This window comes from Manacus vitellinus, unplaced genomic scaffold, assembly GCF_001715985.3.
Source record: "Manacus vitellinus isolate BGI_N305 unplaced genomic scaffold, ASM171598v3 scaffold_2_pilon, whole genome shotgun sequence".
Classification (NCBI taxonomy): Eukaryota; Metazoa; Chordata; class Aves; order Passeriformes; family Pipridae; genus Manacus; species Manacus vitellinus.
Genome location: NW_021940208.1, coordinates 45,527,875 through 45,549,776, shown reverse-complemented (window position 1 = coordinate 45,549,776; position 21,902 = coordinate 45,527,875). Strand labels below are relative to the sequence as shown.

General features: G+C 37.3%; 1 protein-coding gene across 1 annotated transcript in view; it reads right to left on the bottom strand.

Moving 5' to 3' along the window:
* GPC6 (glypican 6) overlaps window positions 1-21,902 on the bottom strand; it is a 522,514-nt gene that overhangs the window by 194,945 nt on the left and 305,667 nt on the right. The window contains exon 4 of the mRNA XM_018070973.1: window positions 6,869-7,034. Within this exon, the coding sequence (XP_017926462.1) occupies window positions 6,869-7,034 (166 nt within the window). The remainder of the gene's footprint in view (window positions 1-6,868; window positions 7,035-21,902) is intronic.

The window sequence follows — 21,902 nt, the reverse complement described above, 5'->3', positions numbered from 1 at the left end:
CTTTAAATGTTTGCATTCAAGTGTCCATTCTATGGTCATCAAACCAAAATTGATGAATTTCTACCAGAAACTGAATTTGGAGTAATGGCACCCCAGGACTGCAGGAACTTTCTGCACTGCCTCTCCGTGAAGGAAATATCACTTATTTTTTCTCCCAGGGTCTTTATGAGAGGTTAACATATAAAAAAATATCACAGTTTAGTTTCATATAATGATTAAGGAGGAGGGTGGTAGAGGGAAGATATTCAAGTCCCAGGTAACTAAGGTTGCTAAAATCCCAGATTTTAGCTCTTACTTACCATAATTAAGCAGGAACAAGACTTTGGCCTACTGAGAGTTACAGCAGATTGCCAGACTTTGTTCTGTAGTGTGTGAGGATAAATACAAGGGACAGATGGAGCAGATTGTCCTGAAAACTAAGCTAAGGAATATGGAAAACAAAGAGGTGATTGGTAACAGCCAACATTGCTTCACAAAGTGGAAATCATGCCTGACAAATTTGGTGACCTTCTGTGGTGGGGCTAGAGCATTAGTGGATAGGGACAGAGCAATTGACATCATCTACCCGAATTGAGGCAAAGCATTTGACTATTTGACACTCATGTCCTGCATGACATCCTTGCCTCTAACCTGGGAAGACATGTATTTGATGGATGAACCCCTCAATGGATAAAGAACTGGATGGATGGCTGCACACAAAGAGTTGCAGTCAATGGCTCATTGTCCCTGAGGAGACAGTGATGAGTGGTGTCCCTCAGGGGTTGGTACTGGGGCTGATACTGTTTGATATCATTGTCAGCGACATGGACAGTGGGATTGAGTGCAGTCTCAGCAAGTTCACTAATGACACCGAGCTGTGTGCTGTGGTTAACACACTGGAGGGAAGGGTTGCCATCCAGATGCCAATGAAAACTTCGTGAAGTTCAACAAAGCAAAGTGTAACCTGGGTCACAGCAATCCCAGGCACACCTACAGGTTGGGCAGAGAAATGATTAAGGGCAGCTCTGTGTAGAAAGATGGAGTTGACAAAAAATTCAACATGAGCCAGCAGTGTGTGCTTGCAGCCCAGGCAGCCAACAGTGTCCTGGGCTGCATCAAAAGGAGCATGGCCAGCAGGTCAAAAAAGGTGATTCTGTCCCTCTGCTCTGTTGAGAGCCCACCTGGTGTGCTGTGCGCAGCTCCAAGGCTCCAGCATCAGAAGGACATGAAATTGTTGCAGCAAGTCCAGAGCCATGAAGTTGATAAAAGCACTGGAGCACTTCCCCAACGAAGACAGGCTGAGAAAGTTGGGGCTGGTCAGCCTGGAGAAGGGAAGGTTGTGTGGAGACCTCATTGCAACCTTTCAGTGTCTGAAGAGGCCCACAGGGAAGTCAGAGAGGGACTCTTTGTCAGAAACTGTAGCAATAGGACACAGAGTAATGGGTACAAATTGAAAGAGGGGAAATTTAGGTTAGATATTATGAAGTAATTCTTTACTGTGAGTGCAGTGAGACACTGGAACAGGGTGCCCAGGGAGGTTGTGGATGCCCCAATCCTGGCAGTGTTCAAAGCCAAATTGGATGAGCCCATGAGCAACCTGGTCTAGTGTGAGGTATTCCTGTCCGTGGCAGAAGGGATTGGGACTAGATGATCTTTAAGGTCCTTTCAAACCCTTAACATTCTATGATTCTGTGATTCTATGCTGTACACTTTAGAGAAAGAAGGGACAAAAAAATCTCCAATCTGTTTTGAATATTATCTCAATACATTTCAGGTGTTTCCCATTTTCGTGAACCTAAAATGTAGTTCCCTACACATACACGGCTGTATTTATTAATAGTAGCTGTGTACACAAGCACAAGAAAATAGTATAAGATTGCTATTACAATTCTAGACTGATTTTCCTATGAAGCAAAGTGAGTCTTGAAGACCACAGTTATTCTTGTCATAAGCTACTATAAAAAGTCAAATCTAGGGAGTCTCAAAGGAAAATGTTTATCCTTGTGCTTGCACACAGAAGAGAGAAAACATAGAGACTTGAGGACTTTTGTAAGCAGCAAATAAAACTGATTGCATATTTTCAGCACTACAGCTTTCATTAGGACTAAGTAGGTAAGATTTTGTTGGGGAGTTTTACTTAAAATGGTCTAGTTGCTCTAAGTGAGACTGCATGGTATACTCTACCTCAGAAGATCTCCTAAGTGCAGTGTCTGTGTCATACTGATGAGAAAAAAAAAAGGGATTCTTAAAGCACAAGAAGAAGAAAGTTTATTAGTAATGCTGAGGTGCTGTAATGACGGTAAGTGAAACAACTTCAACACTGGAAGGAGGAGCTTTTGCTGATGCCTTTCAGGTACAATTTTCTTCTCTGGCTGAAGCCTAGCAGGATGGTGGAAGTAAAAGATTTCTCTGGCTCTCTGAGCCTGGATGCCAGCCTTGCAGGCCTTGTATACTGCAGTGTGAACACACTACATGCTGATCTGCCTTACTACACTACAGAACTTGTCAAATGTTGAATACACTGATAGCAAAGTGACTTTCTTTCCAGTCTAAGCAGAAGGACGGCTGTGGACATGAACTAGTGCAGGAGACCCTTGGCTCCTTTCCACAGACAGGGATGCAATCCTGAGCTGTCAGAATCACTGTTATTTTCACATCTCTGTTACTGCACAACCTTTGAAGTGTTTTCCACAATCTCCCATCTATTAAAACATTGGTGAGTTTAGATTAAGGTGAGTCTGATTTATCATTGAATAATTCTTAGGGGGAAAAGAAAAAGGACTTATACTCTCTGCTGTTATAAATAGCCATTCAGTGTCAAACCTCCATGAATTGCATTGCTATGCTACTACACATTCATTACATCTTGTCACTAACTGCAGCAACAAAGCATTTATGAATTACTTTACATGTCTACAAAAACAAAGCTCAGATAGAGTAACTGATATGATTAAAACAACTAGCCAGATTTTTACTCTTCTGTCGTACTCAATTACTTATGTAAGGATTATCATATTTGGCTCACAATCTTGCTAGACTTTCATATTTAGTATTATCATTTTTTCTCAAGACAGAAGAAAGTTAACTCCAATGCTAACTGTAAAACAAATCCCAAAAACCCAAATGCCTTATGGACTCTTTGCTATCCCGAACCGGTGATTAAGGCAGCTGTCAGAATGAGAGGCACTTGCTTCTGAGGAAATAATGTTTTTATGGGTATTGATTCTGAAGCTGAATGAAGGCACCAACAGAAAGTGTGGTGTCCACTTAGGTGGTAGGTGGGCTCATTCTGCAACTGAAATTCCTGCTTGAGAAGAGAGCAGTTAAAGGCAAATAAGTGATCAACTGTAGGGAAAGCCAAGATTAAGAAAAATAAAAGAATCTTAAGATATAAACATGGACTGAAATGGAGATTAGCAAAAGAAAGAGGAGTAACAGTATTGCTAAATTTTAATGTCATTCCCTAAGATAGATGGGTCTGAGTTTTTGTAAGTGAGAATAGTTTTATTTATCTCTTCTGTGTTTCTGTGACAGACTGAACAGTGGGATCCCTCATCCTTATTGCTGTTAATTGGTATGGCTCCATGGAGAAAAGCATAATTTTGACTATATCTGTTGGGCAGTGAGACAGAGAAAACCCCCTTTTCCCCATTCAATAGAATCAGACAGCTCCTCCCTCAGGCAATCTCCTTCATCAGCAGTACAGCTCTTCCACTCATTCTTTTTTTCTTGCATGTGCTAAATTTGCTTGAGACTTTTACAGAGGAGATTATGATAGGTAAACTAACAGGCAAAACTTCAAAAGCAGGCTTTGCCAAAATACACATTTTCAAAATCAGTGTGGCAACTTTACTTTAAATACTTCTTAAATATTTTGTATAGATACCTGGAAGGACTACTTATTCATTATAGTTTCATAACTGTGATATTATGTATTTGTCTTCCTTTCTCAGGCAGAATTCTGAGTTGTAGAGGATCTGCTACAATAAGATGTGCTACATTTGGCTTTTATTGTGCAATAATGAAGGCAACTAAATACAAAAAGTCTATAATGAAACATCACACAAAAAGGACACAGACTTTAAGGTGACACAAACAGGAAATATATAATAAACCATGTGTCATGATACTGCAGCTGTTTCACCTCTTACCAATTTTCACAGTCTATAAAATCTTGGAAAGCACCAGATGTTTAAGGGAAGCTGTCCCACTATCCCCAGCTTTGAAAGTACAGGCAAGATTTATTAGTGCTATATAGATGTGATTTCAGTTCTGACTTCTATATTTATAAACCAGGTGAAACATGCAACACATCCCGTTGTGAGACAGCCTATTTACTTTCTTGTGCTCCTCCTCACTTGCAGATCTTGGCTGTTGCTGGACCATTACAGTAACTACAGAACAATATTAGGATATGCAGTCCAAACTACAGGATTTAGTTACTGACAAACATATCTGAGAGTTTTCTCCTAGTACCAACTTTTGCCAAAATGATCTTACAATGCACAGATTATGAACTAAGCAAAACTATTTTGCAATGCACAGACTATGAACTAAGCAAAACTATCTTGTGTATGAATATGCACTAACATTTGGGATTTCTGCCTATGCAGGGACTGTTAGTGCACAAAATTATCTTTTTTTTTTTCCTAGTGCATGGTTCCTAGTATTGGAACAGGGATAAAACTGTTCATGCATAATTTCCAATCTTTCATAGCTCAGCGGTGCTGTAAAGTGCTGCTGTTCGTTTTAATTCAGTGAGTAGAAGTTTTGTTGGGTTTACTACTAAGGGAATTGCATGTGTTATTAGAAAGCCTCTGACAGCTGTCAGAGACAGAGACAACTTGCCTCATTTCAATCTTTCATAAAGGAAGGACCCTCTTCTTCAACAAAGCTGTCAGAGGCCTGAAAAATGGGATAAAACAGCATATCTTTTCCCAACACATGAAAATCTCTGTTCCTTCTCTTTTCTCTTCCCCATAAAGTTACAGAGGGGAAGTTGTATAGTTAGAAGAAAGAGGAAACATGATTTGATGTATTTGTTTGGTGTACTGCCTTGTCATCACTGACTTGCAGGGATAATTGCATAGCAGCCTGCTTGACATAGTATTTAATAAATTAGCACTATGTTTTAACATAATGTACAAGGTTTCATGCAGTTTTTCTTTTCTGAGAGTAAGAAAAATCAAAATGGGAAAGACATTGATGAAGACAAGGGCTTTGAATTAAAGACTCTGAAAGTCTCGGTCTGTAAGCATTTCCATGCTTTCCAACACATACGCCACCCTGCCCAGCACTCTTACTGAATTTAAAGCACCAGAAAATGAAATGTTCTCTTAAGACCTGAAACCTTACCTTCCAGCTTTTGGTTTAAACAGGTGCATGCCTTAATAAAAACTGTGTCACTCAAATGTTTGGTTTGTTTTTTCTAAAAGCCTAGATTATTTTCTTTGATTGGAATTAGTGACATTTCAGCTCTTGCTTATTCTTTAATGACAAAGGAAAAGTAGCTTATGCAATGTCTCTAATAGGTTAGCATTGTTTTCCCATCAGATGTCACTCAGCTTGCTGATGATGATCGGACTCTCCTTTTCACACCAGTAATCGGATGGGTATCCCTCCACACAGCGTGGTTTCTGATGTCAACTCCTTTAACTAGTACTAGGTACTGAGAAGGCATGTGTATATGCATCATTTGTTTTATATTGTTGTTTGCATGCTATTTTTATAGCACACTCAATGCTCATTTTCACATTTCATACTCTGATTCATTTTTCATCCTGTTTTCTTCTCCCTATACATCTCGCCCTGCTGAGTAAAGCAAAAATCCATGAATGAGTCAGAATCAAATTTTCAAAGTCACATTGGTCAGTGGGGTTTGAAATTCAGCAGGACGAGATTGCTTGTGTTTTATCTTTCCAAAGTAGAAAATAACATTTCCTTTCTTCAGCCACAATAAAGAAAGTTTTATCTCATTTTTTTCCAGCTGTATTAATTTTCCTGAAATCCATTCTAAACTATGACGCTCATTGGTTACTGGTGTAAGTAGCTGTTTCTGTTCTTTCTATATTATCATTAGCCTTATCTAATTCCTCATCCCATCCTGTCATCCTATCACAAAAAGCAACCTAAAACTCTTATTTCTTATTATATATTACTCTTCTGGGAGAATTTTTTTTTTTTGTGGTGGTGGTTTTTTTTTTTTGGCTACAGGATAACCGAATGGCTGTTTAAGGGAAATTTCATTCTAATTTTCTTCTTAGTTTACTTGAGTGAAGAATTAGGTGAATAAAACTGTAGTAGCAGTTTTCCTTAAATACATACTCTATGCTCCATTCTAACATTTGATTGTGTTTGGTACTTTCTATTCAGTACACTGAAAGGGAGACTGACATATTTTAAGCAAGAATAAGGAATTAATAATTTCTCATGTATGTAACTTTTAAAGTTTTTTGCCTATATACTGCCAGAATTAAGAACAGCATCTCTTGTGATTTATGTTGACTGGATGTTACACAATGTTATTATCTTCTCAGCTTGCAAGAGCCTAGTTTTCAGTTGTAATATATACTATTTCTGCCATGTTAAGATTGTTATCAAATCCTCAACCAAATCTTTCTTGACATTTCACATAGCATGTAATAATTCAGCTCCGAAGCCGCAACACCACACCATTCCTTTTGAAATATGAAATACTAGACATGACTGGCTCAGGGCAGGGCAAACAGTTATTTCTTAATGCAAGCCAGGAAGGTCAGTTAGAAAGTGAGGTGCATCTGCAGTTGCTTCATTCCAAATATTGATCATCAGTGTCTCCTAACCTCACAGAACTCAGCAAATATTTGCTATTACCAGCATTTCCTTCCACTAATATTTAAACTCTTCTTACCTATGAACAGATTCCACTCAGTATCCAAATCAGCCTGATTTGCTAGGCAGCCCTTCATTACATTGAGGCAATAGTTGTTGCAAGGTTTCACAGTGGGAAGTCCTCTGCAGTAAGGGCAGTACAACATCTTCATTAACGCCCGGATGCACCCTGGGGTGGGACTGACCTGCAGAGTTTAAGGCGGGGAAAGAAAAAGAAAAAGGAGGAAATCAATCTCCTGTTTGTGAAGTTCTGGATCGCTGAGATATGTCTCTCAAGCAATAAGTGCAGAAGGGGCAATTTGTGAAAAGAGCTCAACTCTTAATAACACCCTCTTATGAGACTAATTGATTCCTGCCAATTATCTTCATTTAGCACAGCAGTGACTTTCAGGAATGCAAAAATCAACACTCCCCTACTGATGGCAGTGTTTGTCTCTCCAGCCCTCCCCCTCAAAATCTACTGAAAAGTGAAGGAAAAACACCCAGGGAATCAGCTGGACAGTAACTGACTGATCCTAATGTGGAGGATCCTGAGGAGACTTCTCACTCTTCCTATGTAAGCTAGAACTGTCAGTCACACTATCATTGGATTAAAATCTCCTCCTTATCAAAGCACGGTAAATCCAGGATAATCTTGACAAATTTCATAAAATTATTCAGAACTACACCATGACAAAGGGATATCATGCTGTTTTCAGATGAAAATACCCTTCAGTCTTCTCCGAAAATTTCATAAAGATATCAGGCAGGGTTTGGTATTTTCTTGTTTTGGTTTAGTTTGGTTTGGTTTGATTTGGTTTGGTTTGGTTTTTTATGCTTCTAACATCTCAAGTGACAAAAAGTATTATAGACAACAGTCTAATGCATTTCCATTTACATATCAGCACGACACATGGTGAACTGTAAAGAGACAACAGAGACAATGGAAAGACATCCAATGAATTTAGGATTTTCAGTCTAATTTGTTAACACTGGACATGGTTGACAGAAGGAAGTAGTGTGTAGATATAAACTTTTAGCAATAGGTGTTACACTTTGCACTAGAATGGTATGGACTTCCTGGAGAGGGAATATGGAGGCTGGGGAAAGGTTTTTGAGTAAGACTTCATTATTTGTAATGATCCTTTATCTCATCTTTTTTAGTCATCAAAATGCTGGGCATCTATTCAACAATGTGCCTTTCATGTTCAATGGAGAGAAATAGGTCCTTTTTGTGTGTTTTTTTTATCCCTTCTCTTGAAGGGTAGGATTAATCATCTTCTGGAAGACATCCACTGAATCCTCCATATCTAAATTTAAATCAACAAATTGGTCACATTTGACTACATGTGAAGTTCCTCAGGTAGATATTATTGCTCTCTTTCATATTTAAATGTTCCATCTCAGACTTTTAAAGTTATATGTACTAGTACAATGTACATTTTCAGGCCAGAGTTTCTAACTTGGATTAAAAGTGCATGTTAGGTACTACTCACAATAGCATCTTGTCATGGTGCAGAGGAGCACAAGTTTCTCCTGCTGGAGTGACAATCTAGAGCAATGACAAAGGGTTACAGATTCCTCAGTGATTTCAAAATTCCTAGACAGGAGATTCCAAAGCAATGGCACTCCTTTCACTCATTGTGTAGATTTATGAATAAATGCAACAATTCTCACATGAATTTGAAGGGATTAAGCTGTTTTTCTGTAATCATGGTAGCTTGTGCTGAAAGCATGAATCAGACTTTGCACTAGTGGTACAGGCTAAACTTACTGATGTGGTTCATATTATCAGGATTGTACTAAAATTGCACTTCTTTTCCTCTGGAATTTGTTTCTTCCTTTTTGATGTTAAATCATTGATTTTCAGAGAACTATGCAGAACATAGTCTTTACACAGGACATTTTTACCTGAAAAAGCTTCTGTTATGAGATACAGCACAGGCTTCTGAGTATGCTCAGAAAGGATTTTTGCCTTAGTTTCCTCAGGAAATGCACTTTACTAGCATAACAGTGTTGGTGTGTGTGAAGGCATATTTATCCATCCTTTTCCAATAGCTTTTGAACTGTCAACCCGTTCCAGTCAAATTTGACTGAGCACTTCAGATGTCAGTACATTAAGATCTAATATGTTTTTTTGAAATAGACAGCTGAGTGAAGAAGAGGAGAGAGACTCTATTATTGCCTTTATTGGGGAAAAAGGTGAAAGATGAGGTCAGTTCCTCACAGATATCAGAGAATCTATGTGGAAGAATGATGCTATGAATGACTCACAGGTTAGAAGAAGCACTAGGGGGAACTTTCATCTTATTAAACTGCAGAAAATCTAAATTAAAGAAGAACTGAACTTTATTATTTCCACTGATCAGAACTACTTTTTAGAGGCATTTATCCCACTGTTTTGTATCTCCAAACCTAGAACACGTCAATTTTTAAAAAAAGACAAGCACCAAAGCAGGAAGTAAGCAGAAGTTGAGTTCCAATGTGTCTGAGAGCGTTGTCCAAATGGTTCTTGAATTCTGTCAGGCTTGGTGCTGTGACCACTTCCCTTAGGAGCCTGTTCCAGAGCCTAGCCACCTTCTGGGTGAAAAACTTTTTCCTCCAACCTAAACCTCCCCTGACTATGCTCATGCCATTTCCTCAGATCCTGTCACTGGTCAAAACAGTGAAAAGATCTGTATCTGCCCCTCCTCTTCCCTCATGAGGAAGTTGTAAACTGCAATGAGGTCTCCCCTCAGTCTCCTGTTTGCCAGGCTGAACAAACCAAGCAACCTCAGCCGCTCCTCACATGGCTTCCCCTTAAGTCCCTTTACCATCCTCATGTAATAAAATGCTTATGTATGTGGCCAGGTCAAAGTTTTAACTTGCACACATCAGAATGTCCTGACTAACTCCAAGAAGTCTCCCCACATTCTTCTAACAAAAAGTTAAAATATCTGTGGATAACTTCATGGTACAATTCTAGGGCTTACTGTCCAAACACCCTCCTCCTAGTTTAATTCTAGCAGTTCTATAAAATATTCTAATTAAAATCAAATGGGACATAAAGATTAGAGGTTCATGCTTGTGATTTCAGAAGAGAAGGAAGAAGAAAGACTTTTAATTAAGAATTGCTGATTATTGCATTTAACGTGCTAGAACTGAGGAAACAAAAACATTGTTTCTGATCACCCATCATAACAGTGATGTGACCAAATCCAACTGAGATATATCTTGAAACACACTTTATGGGCTACACAAGATTACTAAAAGCTACAGGTCCTTTTTTCTTTCATTTCTTTCATTTCATCTTTAATTAACTTCAGCCCAGTCACTCACTACTTTTTGCCATATAGCTTTTACATTATCTTCTCAAGATATTACAATTACTCCCTATAGATTTTTGTTGTTGTTTGTTTTTAATACTGAGAAAAGCAGGTAAAGCTTAGCTAGTAATGATGCTTTTGCTCCTTTAGCTCATTCTTCTCTTCAAGGAAGATTTGTTCACTGTTGGATCCAAGGGATTAATTTTTCTTCTTGTCCATATTTTTGCTGTTTTCATGAACACTGTGTTTCTGATGATTTCATTTAATAGTCAAGGTATCAAGGAAGTTCTTTTCAGCAGATTTCAGCTGAAATTATTTCTGTTTGTATCCAATTAGAACTACATAGAAATATTAATAAGATTTTTGATGCTCTATTGAAGTACTCATTATATGCTAAGTCCTTAGTTCACTGCTTTTATAGCACTATCTGATATAAAAATGGAAGTACTGCATCAGCCATACTCAGTTGGTAATTTATGTTGTAGAGGGTCAATTTGAGAATATTTGCTTCTTTCAACCAAAAGCCTAGTCAATTACTAACCTTCTAAAGATAAAAATAGCTCTCTCTTTAACAATTCATAGCATCCCAGATGACTGAAAGCTAGAAGACCTGGTTTGAGTAGTACAGCTTTGTACTAGTGCCTTTGACTTTGTACTTGAATTATATCAAAATAAAAAACTACAGCCACTTAAATAGCTGCAAGATTCCCACAATTCTGGGATAGTATATCTCAAGAATGTCATTTTAATATTTTCATGTTAATATTTTCATATCCAAGAAAATATTTTCATAGAAAACATATAATGTATAGTTCAACATGTTTATTAAAGTATTAGAAAAAAGGCAATATCGTTGAACCCTAGAGAAGTTTTATAATGTAAGAGAAGAAATAGCACATTTACTATCTGATACAAGCTATGCAACATTAAGAGAGAAGAGGAACTTTTAGCCATTGTTCTTGTCCAACTGAGATGTCCTTTTCCAGTATCCATGACTTTGAAATCATGAGAAATATGGGAACTGCCTTTCTTTCTAACACCTGTTAAAATTTGAGGCATTTTTCATATTAATTTCATCATGTCTGCTGTGTTCCAGTAGGTGTGCAGTTCTTGAAGGTGGAATAATATTGCTCCTCCATTTTACAGGTGAAAAACCAAAAGCATTACAAGAAATTTTTAAAGGAATTTAAATAGATAAAACCCTAAAAGTTAAGGATCAGATTTTTCAACACTTCCTAGAAGTATCAGTCTCATCTATAATTTGCCTAAGTTATCATGACATGCAATTTTGAAACTGGCTATATGAAAATAATGACTGAACGTCTCTAAGCACAGGCCTCTACATCAAACAATAAATAACTGTTGGAGAGATGAATTGTGGAATTTCATAATTTCCCTACAGAAGTCAAGAGCAAAAAACCACAAGGACAAAACATTCAGATGTTTACTTGAGTGAGACTAAAGCTCTATTTACAGAGGAAAAGAATAACTTCTCCTATTTTTGGGAAACTGGGAAAATTACTTATGAAATGATTTCAATAAAGAAAATATAAAGTTAGAAAACCACTTGAAAAGCGGCAGTCACAAGATATTTTGTGTAAGGCTATATTTTTGATCTCTTGATTAATTTCTGAATGATCCTCTAAAGAAATCTTATTTTTTTTACAAAATAAAATATTTGAGCACTCATATATAAATATTAAAATGTTCTTACATCCCACTTCACCTGTCAGAGACATAGACAAATTCAAACAAACTGGGTGGAAACAAAAATTTCTTTGACTTAAAATACTGCAAGCTGAGAAAATACTCCAGGATGTGGGGATTTACATCCCATGAGATAATATTGAGCTGAAAAATCTGCCCTGCAAATTTTGTGGAAAAATATTTATCATTGTTAACATCTCATCTGTTTTTAGAGTAATCCCACATTAAACAGAATTTGAGGTACAAATTCCATCTGTTACTTTCCTATCATTTTAAGGGCAATGCAAAGGTGAAAAATCTCTGAAATAATTTCTTCCATCCACTCCCAGAAGATGAGAAGTCTTCTATTACACAGAAACAAGGAAGGAATCTCAGAGCTGTTAGGCTTTCAAATCTCTTCTGGAAAATAGACTTTAAGACACTCTCTTAATAAGAAGTAGTTACTCTTCTTTCTTCCTAGACTGCATCTCACTAAAAAGGGAGCGTGCTGATTTTTTCCAGTCTCATGTAGAAACATCTATGGCCTAGTGGAGTGGCTTAGTGTAAGAGGAAAGCATGTGCAATTTAGCACAAATTATAGGGCTGAACACAGGATGTGACTGTAAGCAACAGGGATCAAAAATCCCCTGAAACTGGCTACTTCAAATACTTTGGGGAGCAAAAAGAAAATTCATAAAGACCAGCATTTTAGAAGAAGTCTTTAGTGTGATTTGTTTGAGTATACAGAGATATCAAAAACTGACTCAGGCTCCCTTACAAAATAGATTCACTTCAACAGAAGCACAAGCATCTAAAATAGCTGCTTATTACTCTCTCTTGAAAATAGCTGCTTATTACTCTCTCTTGTGTTGCTGTAATCACTAATCCATGTGCAAATATCTTCATGTGTATCCTTAAATTTAGGCAAGAAAAATCCCCTGGTTTATGCAATAGAAAAGTGGGAGGATTTTAATGAACCATGATATGCAGTGGCCTTGTAGAACAGTCAAGTTAAAACAGGCATTAGAAAAGAAAGGTGGGGGGAAAAAAATGCCAAACTGTGCTCTGCATAGTCAAAAAAATAGTGGCTTTGTGCTCTCTGTGAGGGGAAAAAAATGTTGTAGAGAAGTAGGTTAAGTATTGCCCAGGTACAAATCAGAAATAGAAAGGGAGGTCCTTCATAATCTGGAAATCAAACCCCCTGATAGGCAGAAGGAAAAGCTCTGAGAAAAAGAGAACTGCCACAGCAGGAGATAATGATCAAATCGAGCATTTAGACATTTTGTGCAGCGGTAACTGGACAAGAAAATGACGTGAAGAACGGTTAAATTCTGTCCTACTTGTAACACCCAAGAAGTCTGAAATGCAGACTATATACCTGAGACGAGTCTTGCTGATTGCCTACCTATGATTCTCAGTGCCAACCAAAAAAAGCACCTGAGAAGAAAAACAGGTCTCTCAGAGGGGGGGGAGAGAGAGAGAGAGAGAAGCAGCAAAAGTGTTCTGATCACTCACAAGTACTCACAAGTACCTCTCGTTCACGGTCTACAGATGTGTGAATTCTTTCATTGACTGAAAAAGGGCATGAAGCAGAGTGGTGCAGGGGACTGTGGAATGTCTTATTTGAGCAGTGTCAGCAAGAACACACTGATGAGAAAGAAATAAATGCATACATAATACTGGCAGTCTTGGTTGATGATAAGTTATGCAATAATTTGAGGTGACAAGTGACAACAGATTGACCCATCTTCTTTCATCTCCTTCCTGCTCTAAGAAACATGGATGAAGTCATGATGCAAAAGACACTTTTAAGGTGGTCAGTGTTTAGTAAGGTGATCACTATCTGAATTAGTTGGCAATGGCAATCTCCTAGACACAGCAAGTAAGGATATATAGACTCCTTACACCTGTTTTCCCACATAACTGATAAATTATCTGGGCTGCCTATCAGCAGTGACAAAAGGGTAGGAACTCAGTAGTACTAAAAGGAGGGTATTCTACTAGAGAGAGAAAAAAAATTGTAGGGATAATGAAGCTGGTAACTTCAAGTTTGATGGCTTTGCCTACTTGGTAAGCATCATCATATTCCTATATTGAACATTTTCCAAGTAAATTCAAATGGTAAAATTCCATTATTAGTTCTGGGCTATTTGAAAAAAAGGCTAAGGAATATCCATAGAAACAAAATATGATTTCTCAAGTCACTCGTATTCTTGGTCCTTCTCCATGAAAACCAAAAGGCCAACTAAAGAGTGCTGGGTTTTGAAACAAAACATTCAACCTAATTATTAGCAATAGGCTGGTCACACCGTATCAGAGATCATATGGGTACAAACATACAGTCATGACTTCATTAAGGAATGTAAAACCTGCTTTAAAGACTGACTATTTTCTGAAGACGCTCCAGCCCAGCACAAAGCAAGATGTTAATTATCTGGGATACAATAGAATATAGTTTTTTGCTTATGCTTGTTTTTAATTTCATTATGTGAATTAAGCACAAGATGAAGCACAATAGACAGGACAGTAAAACAAATTCTGTGTGGATCATATGCAAGCACAGAGATCGAAAGGGAACATAATTAATATTTTCTTGACTTCTAACATGAAGAAGGATGTCAGATCTTTGAGGTATACCAGCAAGAACCTAGTCAGATACATTGCTGGGTTCTAATAACCAACCACAATGTCTTGGTAATATATTCAGCATAGCACAGAGGAAGAGTGATGCTTTATAAATAGTTCACTATCTATTTATAGGATCCACAAATGCCCACTGGGCCCAAGTCATGTGAGATCCTTATAGCTCCATGTTAACATTTCCTCTTTTATGGTCTTTCAAATGCTCTTGTTAGGTTTTCACAGAGCTAGTTGTAAATATAAGTACCATATATAAAATATTTAACAGATACTCAAGTGCACCTTGGGATGATGACTATGGTCTGGAGTGACCTGTTTATGGGATGTGTGCCCACATTTCTGCTTACTATTGCACTTGCAGCTTTTACAACTGTATAGTTGAAAGTAAATCTTCATCTCATAATTTAAGCATTATTTTATTTTCTTTTATTTTCTTTTTAATCCCTTCCTCATAACTTCTTCCCTATAGACACAAAATGTAAACAACAGAGGGGTCTTCACTCCTGTGTCCTACTTCCACGACACTCTGAGACAAACATAGTGAGGTGATTAAAACATGAATAGTTAGGAGAATTAATGTCTCTACAGTAAGCACAAGGCTTCTTTTCAGCATTTTGTCTCTGAGTTGTGCACTAAAGAAAAACATGGTCCAAAGTACTAGCACTGCATGACTACATAATATGGAATCAAGTATATATTTTCTTGGGGGATATTTTACTGGATCATATAAAAACAAACTAGTCTTGTGTAAAAGATTAAACTTTCTTCCTCCTTCACACTCAGATCCACATAAACACAAGAAAACATGAAATCATGTACATATAAAGTAAAATTAGACACATTGTCTTGTTCCCTAATAGCAGAAGGGTGAACTACTGCAGCAAATTGCCTCTATGATACCTAGTACTATGAAATTATACTTTAGGTACTGTAATTTTAGGAAAATAGTTCTAATGGAAAATAAGGACATTGTAGCATTGGTTTGAAATGAGCAAGCACCCAAAGACACAAAATTTGTTGAGTTGAAACTGGTCACTTCTTCATACTTACAGGAAGCAGACCAAACCTATTCTATTAAAATATATCTGGTAATCAGATTTTCTTTTTTCTTTTATTTTGAGATAGACTATTTGAAATTTACTATTAACTCTTCATTTAATCTACCATGAATTTTACACTGATGTAAAAAATAGGAGTAGGGTTTACAACCATATGAAAACATTCTTCTTAGTATTTTGTTCCTCATAAATCCTCAGCAGGTAAGCTGTTATTCAAATTACTTTTTTTTTTACCCAAAACTGAGTAAGAAAATGCATTTTGTGTTAGACTGACTAGTCTAAGGCAACAGATCTATAAATGTGCAAATTAAAAGAAGATATTAAGCAGGTAAAGAATATAGCCTAAGATTATTTTCTTTTGCTTAGACATTTTGCCTTAGTAATTTAAAACCCAGCAATTTCAGTTATCACTACAAACTACTGTAATTGTATTGATTTAGAGTTCTCACTTTCTCAAGTGAGGAAATCATTCTTTTATGTGTCATCTTTTAGATCTGTCAACAGCCTTTAAAGTGCTTATTCTATATGATCCTCAGTGGGCTGGAAGTGCTCTGCAGTGTGCACTGAAGCCCCTGTCCCAGTTGCACACTTCCCAGTTGTTGGCTAAGATCAAGTGCATCATCTTTTCTTATCACTTTATTACCTGACACATCCTCAGCTTAAATGTTTTATATTAAATGGATTTGGAAGGCATGGGAAAGAGTAATGACTTCCTCCATCCACTCCATACATCAACCTGAAGGTGTAGTGCTTCCAGCTACTATGGTCACATTGTGACTGCATGTCAGGATGTGATATCTGTGCATTAAACCATGCTGTGTGCTCCAGTCTTCTTTTAGATAGAATCTGAATCTGTCATGCTCCCACAGATCTTCTGGCGATGCTATCCGTGACTACACCACCACACACCCTCCTGAGCGCAGGTACTCCATGGGGCTGATGCAGCCAACTGCAGCTATGCTCTTCATGGAGGACTCCTGAAATCTCAGGTCTGAGACAGATTGCATTTGGGGAAGGCTTGTAATTGTGACTGCCCGTGTCCCTGCTGGTATCACTCTTCCCAATAGACTGTCACAATCTTTCCAAAATAAATAGAACTGTCTTGATTGTGCTGTGGACTGAACTAGTCCTGAATACATCTGCAGCCAGACCAGGGAAAGGATTTTTGTATTTCTCCCTCAGCACACTTATTTCTTCTTTAAGAAATGAAAAGAAGTTCTATAGCTTGTAAAATAAGATGTCAGTCCTTGCTGGATGGCAAAACCCCCATTCATGTTGAGCCTGAAAGGACCACACAGATTGGACTGAATGCCAATTTGACCCATGTCTCTAAGTGGAAAATGACTGAATTTACTGCTAGCTAAGTCAGAAAATCCAGTAAAAGTAAAATACAGTGCTATATAATGGCTACCTGGCAGTAAATTTGTATTTAAGCTATTCCATTGCCGTTTGTCTTTATCTGATTAAGCCACCTGATTTATAAAACATGCTGGAATACAATTTATATACAGTAATATAATCCACCTTGTGGTCTGGTTTCCAGAACCACAAGGATAAACATGCTCAAACCATAAAGGCACTCAGTGCCAGATATCCATTTATAATGCCTGCGGAAAGATGTCTCATCATAACCATCTCCGGTATGGATGAACTGTTAGCTACACTACCACAACCTCTTTCCAAACCTTTTAAAAACAAGGAAAGTCTCAGTCATGTTCAAAACACAAAAGTATTTCACAAATTTGGAGAGATTTCCTAAGTGCAGTAATATTATTCACTTTGAGTAAAGAAGACAACAGGAATATCACTGTGAATTAACATTAGTGTCATTGGTCTACTCTGGCCTCCAACTGGGAGGTCTGGAGACACACTATCTATAATGCTGCTGCTTCCTTTGGGAACGCACGCAGGATCACTCCCGAGGAGAAAAGACAATACAGAAAGAATTGTGCCCTGTCGATATCACCTAAGGAATCTTTCTGCTGTGCCTTTTGCAACCGGACTTGTCTATCTCACGTTGGCCTTTTTAGCCACCAGCGTGCTTGTAGCAAGTGTGGGTAGAGTCCTTCCCAAATTTTCATTCGAGATGCCTAGCCATGATGAAACCTTTGACAGACAGGCCAAATTTTTCAGTGAATATGAGAAATGTCATAAACGTGGTAGTTTCCTGTGTATCTAAAGTTGGATATTAGAATAGATTTTGAGCCTGAAAAGTTTTGTCCAAGTAGCACAAACCGTCATAAAAAAGTACAGCTTCACTGTGCTTGTCCATTCAGTAAAGAGTACCTTGTTTCCAGCAGTATCTCTAGAAACTGATGTCCTAAGTAGCAAACTAGTTCTTGATCTATATCTTATAAAGCTGCTGAAACATTTCTATTAAAAAGTAGAGGGTAAAAGATGCCTGGTTTCTTTTATAAAGAGCAGTGGAGTGAATGAAATAGATACTGTACCAACTACTAAGGTTCAAGTTTTTATTTACATGGGCAAGTGCAGTGAGGTTCAAAGCTGCCCAAGGTCCTCAGACATACCACCCACTACCCAGATTTAAAAGAGTGTTTCCATAGCAAGAGAAAGAGTAAATTTCCTTATGATTACTTGATTTTCAGAATCCATGCACAACATAATTTAAACATAACAGTCAATTAAGGCCACCCGTAACTGAACTGCAGCACAAGTATCTCTGGTCCAAGAAACAAACTGGTATTACCTGCTGATTGCCCATATCAGTAAAATGGCATTTGATAGATGACCTGAAAATTAATTATTGGGGTCCATTTCAACCGGGCACATCCAGTTTGCTTCTCTCTCAACAAGACAGTTTTCTAATTAACAGAGAAAAATCATGATATAAAAGTAGTCCCTTTTTGTGGTCATTGCTTATTTTCCATCTAATTTTGCCACCATCACTCTGCATCTTAATCCACAGTACCACAAAACTATAGCATGAACAGCCCACAGAAAAATAATCAAATAAAGTAAGTTTTTTTCAAAAGTTTAATTTGATGGACACTGTTCTATTCTTAAGTAAGTGGAATTAAAAAAAACAGGTTTAAATAAAAGTTTAACCGTTTTTACAGCTTATAAAACAACACCTCTAATGAGAAGTTCTGAATGTTAGCAAACCTTCCAGAATAACATCAGTTGAAAGGCTAAATTTTATTTCTGAATTAGTCTAACAAGGGTAAAATTGGTTTCTAGTTGCAACTAGTCATAGGATCACAGTTCTAAAAGACTGCTGAGATCATTGAATCCAACCATTGATCCAGTACTGCCAAGGCCACCACTAAACCATGTCCCCAGAGTGGGACATCTACGTGTCTTTTAAATACCTTCAAGGACAGTGATTCCACCACTTCCCTGGGCAGCCTGTTCCAGTGTTTGACAACTCTTTCAATGAAAAGACTGTTGCAAAGATCCAATCTAAACCTCCCCACCAACAACTTGAAACCATTTCCTCTTGCCTAGTTACTTGTGAGAAAAGATTGGAGGGGCTTTGAGAAACCTGGTGTAGCGGAAAGCGTCCCTACCTATGGCAAGGGGGTTAGAACTAGATGATCTTTAAGGTTTCTTCCATCCCAAACCATTCTATATTTTCCCAATCCATTCTACGATTGTGTGATTCTGTGACACCCACCTCACTACAATCTCCTTTCAGGTAGCTGTAGAGAGTGATGAAGTCTCCTTTTAGTCCATAGCAAAACTTTCCCTCATTGCATTCATTTGATTTCTCTAGCATCCTTCCTTGTCTTGCTGAGTGTCTCCCATGTCTCTGTTAATCCACTGCCAGAAGCCTTTTGACCTGAGCATGGTCAGATTTGTTGGTTTTCTCCTTGTGCAGGTGAACATCTAGGCTTTCAAGGACAATAGAAAAGGGAGCTCTTAGGTCAGTTTTTAGAAAAAAATGATTAGAATATATTAAGAGGCCCAGGCCTGCCCTTTGCTATGTGCCAAAACATCAGAGTTGATCTTGCTATTCTGTCCATTGGCTACAACTGTGTGTATAAAACCCAAAGACAGCTTTGGCAAATAACACTGTGATAACAAAGAACAAAATAATGCTTCAGAAATATTCCCTTGTACAAGATGACTCCTGAAAGTGGGTTCCTACTATAATCAGCCCTTTACACCCATATTCCCATTTCTTGTTCTACCTACCACAATTGTGACTGGCTGCATGAACACACTTAAAAATGGTGAGATCAGTGACATTCCTACTGCTAGAGATGGAACAAAAATAACTGCTGGGCACCTGTTATGATTAGAAGAAGCTAAATAAATAATAAAAAAAAAGAGACTAACACACAACTAAGGCTGAAATCCTGAAGAACAGAAATTGGCCTCTCTCCTTCTCTCTCCATCCCTCTCTCTCACCCTACAGTTGTCAAGGGCACTGAAAGACAAGCTGAACCAGAAAGAATTTCACTAAAGTGGAATCTCTTCATTCAGAGAAAAAGCATTAACAAAATCTTTTACATATTATTGCTCCAATTTAGATGTATATATTCCCTCTGCAGTAGTTGAAAATAGATGTGAAAATTTTAACACTATTACTTATGGAGGTAGGTGCACAAGAAAGAAAAGAAATTCCTTTAATATTATGGTTTTTAACACAAAGATCTTGCTATATTATCATTTAATGGCTAATCATATGCTACTAAATAAGCAAGCAAACCCATTATGCACTGCTTTTTATTTGTTTATTTTTTTAATGTCTGATTAGTAAGCGACAACTAGAGATGGTTATTACGGGAAGCAATTACATTATTTACTCATCTAATAAGCTGACTTTTTCTCTCTCTCTCTCCCTCATAATAAAAGTTTTAAAATGAGAATACCATTTCAAGGAAAAAAGTCCACACCAAGGGCGAAATAAGACTTGGTTATCTCACTAAGAATACTGCCTTTCAGAGGCTACATTTGTTTCATTACATGTATTATTTTTCATGTTCTGCAAATTATATGGGTTTATTTTCTTTTATTTAAAAATAATATAAAATTACAGAATACAAGACAAAAAAAGATGTTGTGGAGGTTCATAGAATCATTAGGTTGGAAAGGACCTCTAACACACAATTATTTTTCTTAATTGTTGGGTCTTCAAACCTGTGTAATTTGACAAAAATGTGGGACTTGGTCCACAAGACAAATTAAACCTGAATAAATGACAACATTTTTTAGTCACAAATTTGCCAAACAGATCTGATTCACAATCAAGAGAATCAAGTCTATAATAGGGAAACAATGCAATTTGGATCGTTCAATGAATGTTGGTGTCATTTTGTAGATGCTTGAGCTTTCCCATATAGATTTCTACATGGCAAAACCCTTGCTGTTGTATCTCAAGTCCCAGTGAAGTACTTATTAGCTTCTTCTTGCTTCCAATTAAGTTACTTGTTTTAGTATAAACAGTAACTTTACAGTCTACTTCTAGAAATAGTGAAAGAAAGCATTTTAAACAACTCAAGAAGATCAGAAAAACCATTCATTGTTATTTTTTTAAATAAAATCTAGAGAAATTTTGGTCTCAGAATCTTCAGAGGTTTCTGTACTCAGAATAATTTGATATCACCAAATATTCTGAATAGAAGAATTAAAACATGTGGGGAAATTAAAGCATGTGAAGCATAATAAATGAAAATTTTGTGGAGTGCTTATATCCATTCCCTACTCATTTATGAGCATGAAAGAAAAGTGAAGATGGAGCTGCAGACATCAAAATCGAGTGCAGTCTATTCTGGGAACCATTTATAGTGTAAGTAAAAGTGTAATTAAATAATGACTTCATTTCGGCAGGATCCCATGATAAGAATCAATAGTCAGGCCACTGATCTTGCATTAATTTGCCCTTACATTGTCACTAAATCTTGTCACAGCCACACTTTCATGACATCCTGAATTAACCTTGACTATAACCTTGCCTTTAAAATAGAAATTGTTTTTTTTTCTTCCCCTGTCCAAAGGCTTCAATGGCTGCTTTCTGGGATTAATCATATTCAGCAGAAGTCACATATATAAGACATGATCTTCCATTTTAAAAGGTGTAACAGGTATAACAATACTTGCCCAAAAATATCTTCCACATAGAACCATTACATGAAACTGTTACATGTCTAACTTATCTTTCCTCAGCTGAAAAACAATTTCCTTTTACTTTAAGCTTGGAAGTATATACTGAATTTTGATTGCAGTCATAAATCCAAAAAGCATCAAAAAACCCCAACATGTAAAGAAAACAAACTGAACATGACTAAAATGTTGCAGTACTATTTTCTAGCTTGTGGCCCTGCTGGTGATGTGTTGTTTTTTGGTTTTTTTTCATGTGCAAAGAACCTTCTGATCTTCTGCAAGTCAGTGATCAGCACCTGCAATACATTCTCATTTTGTC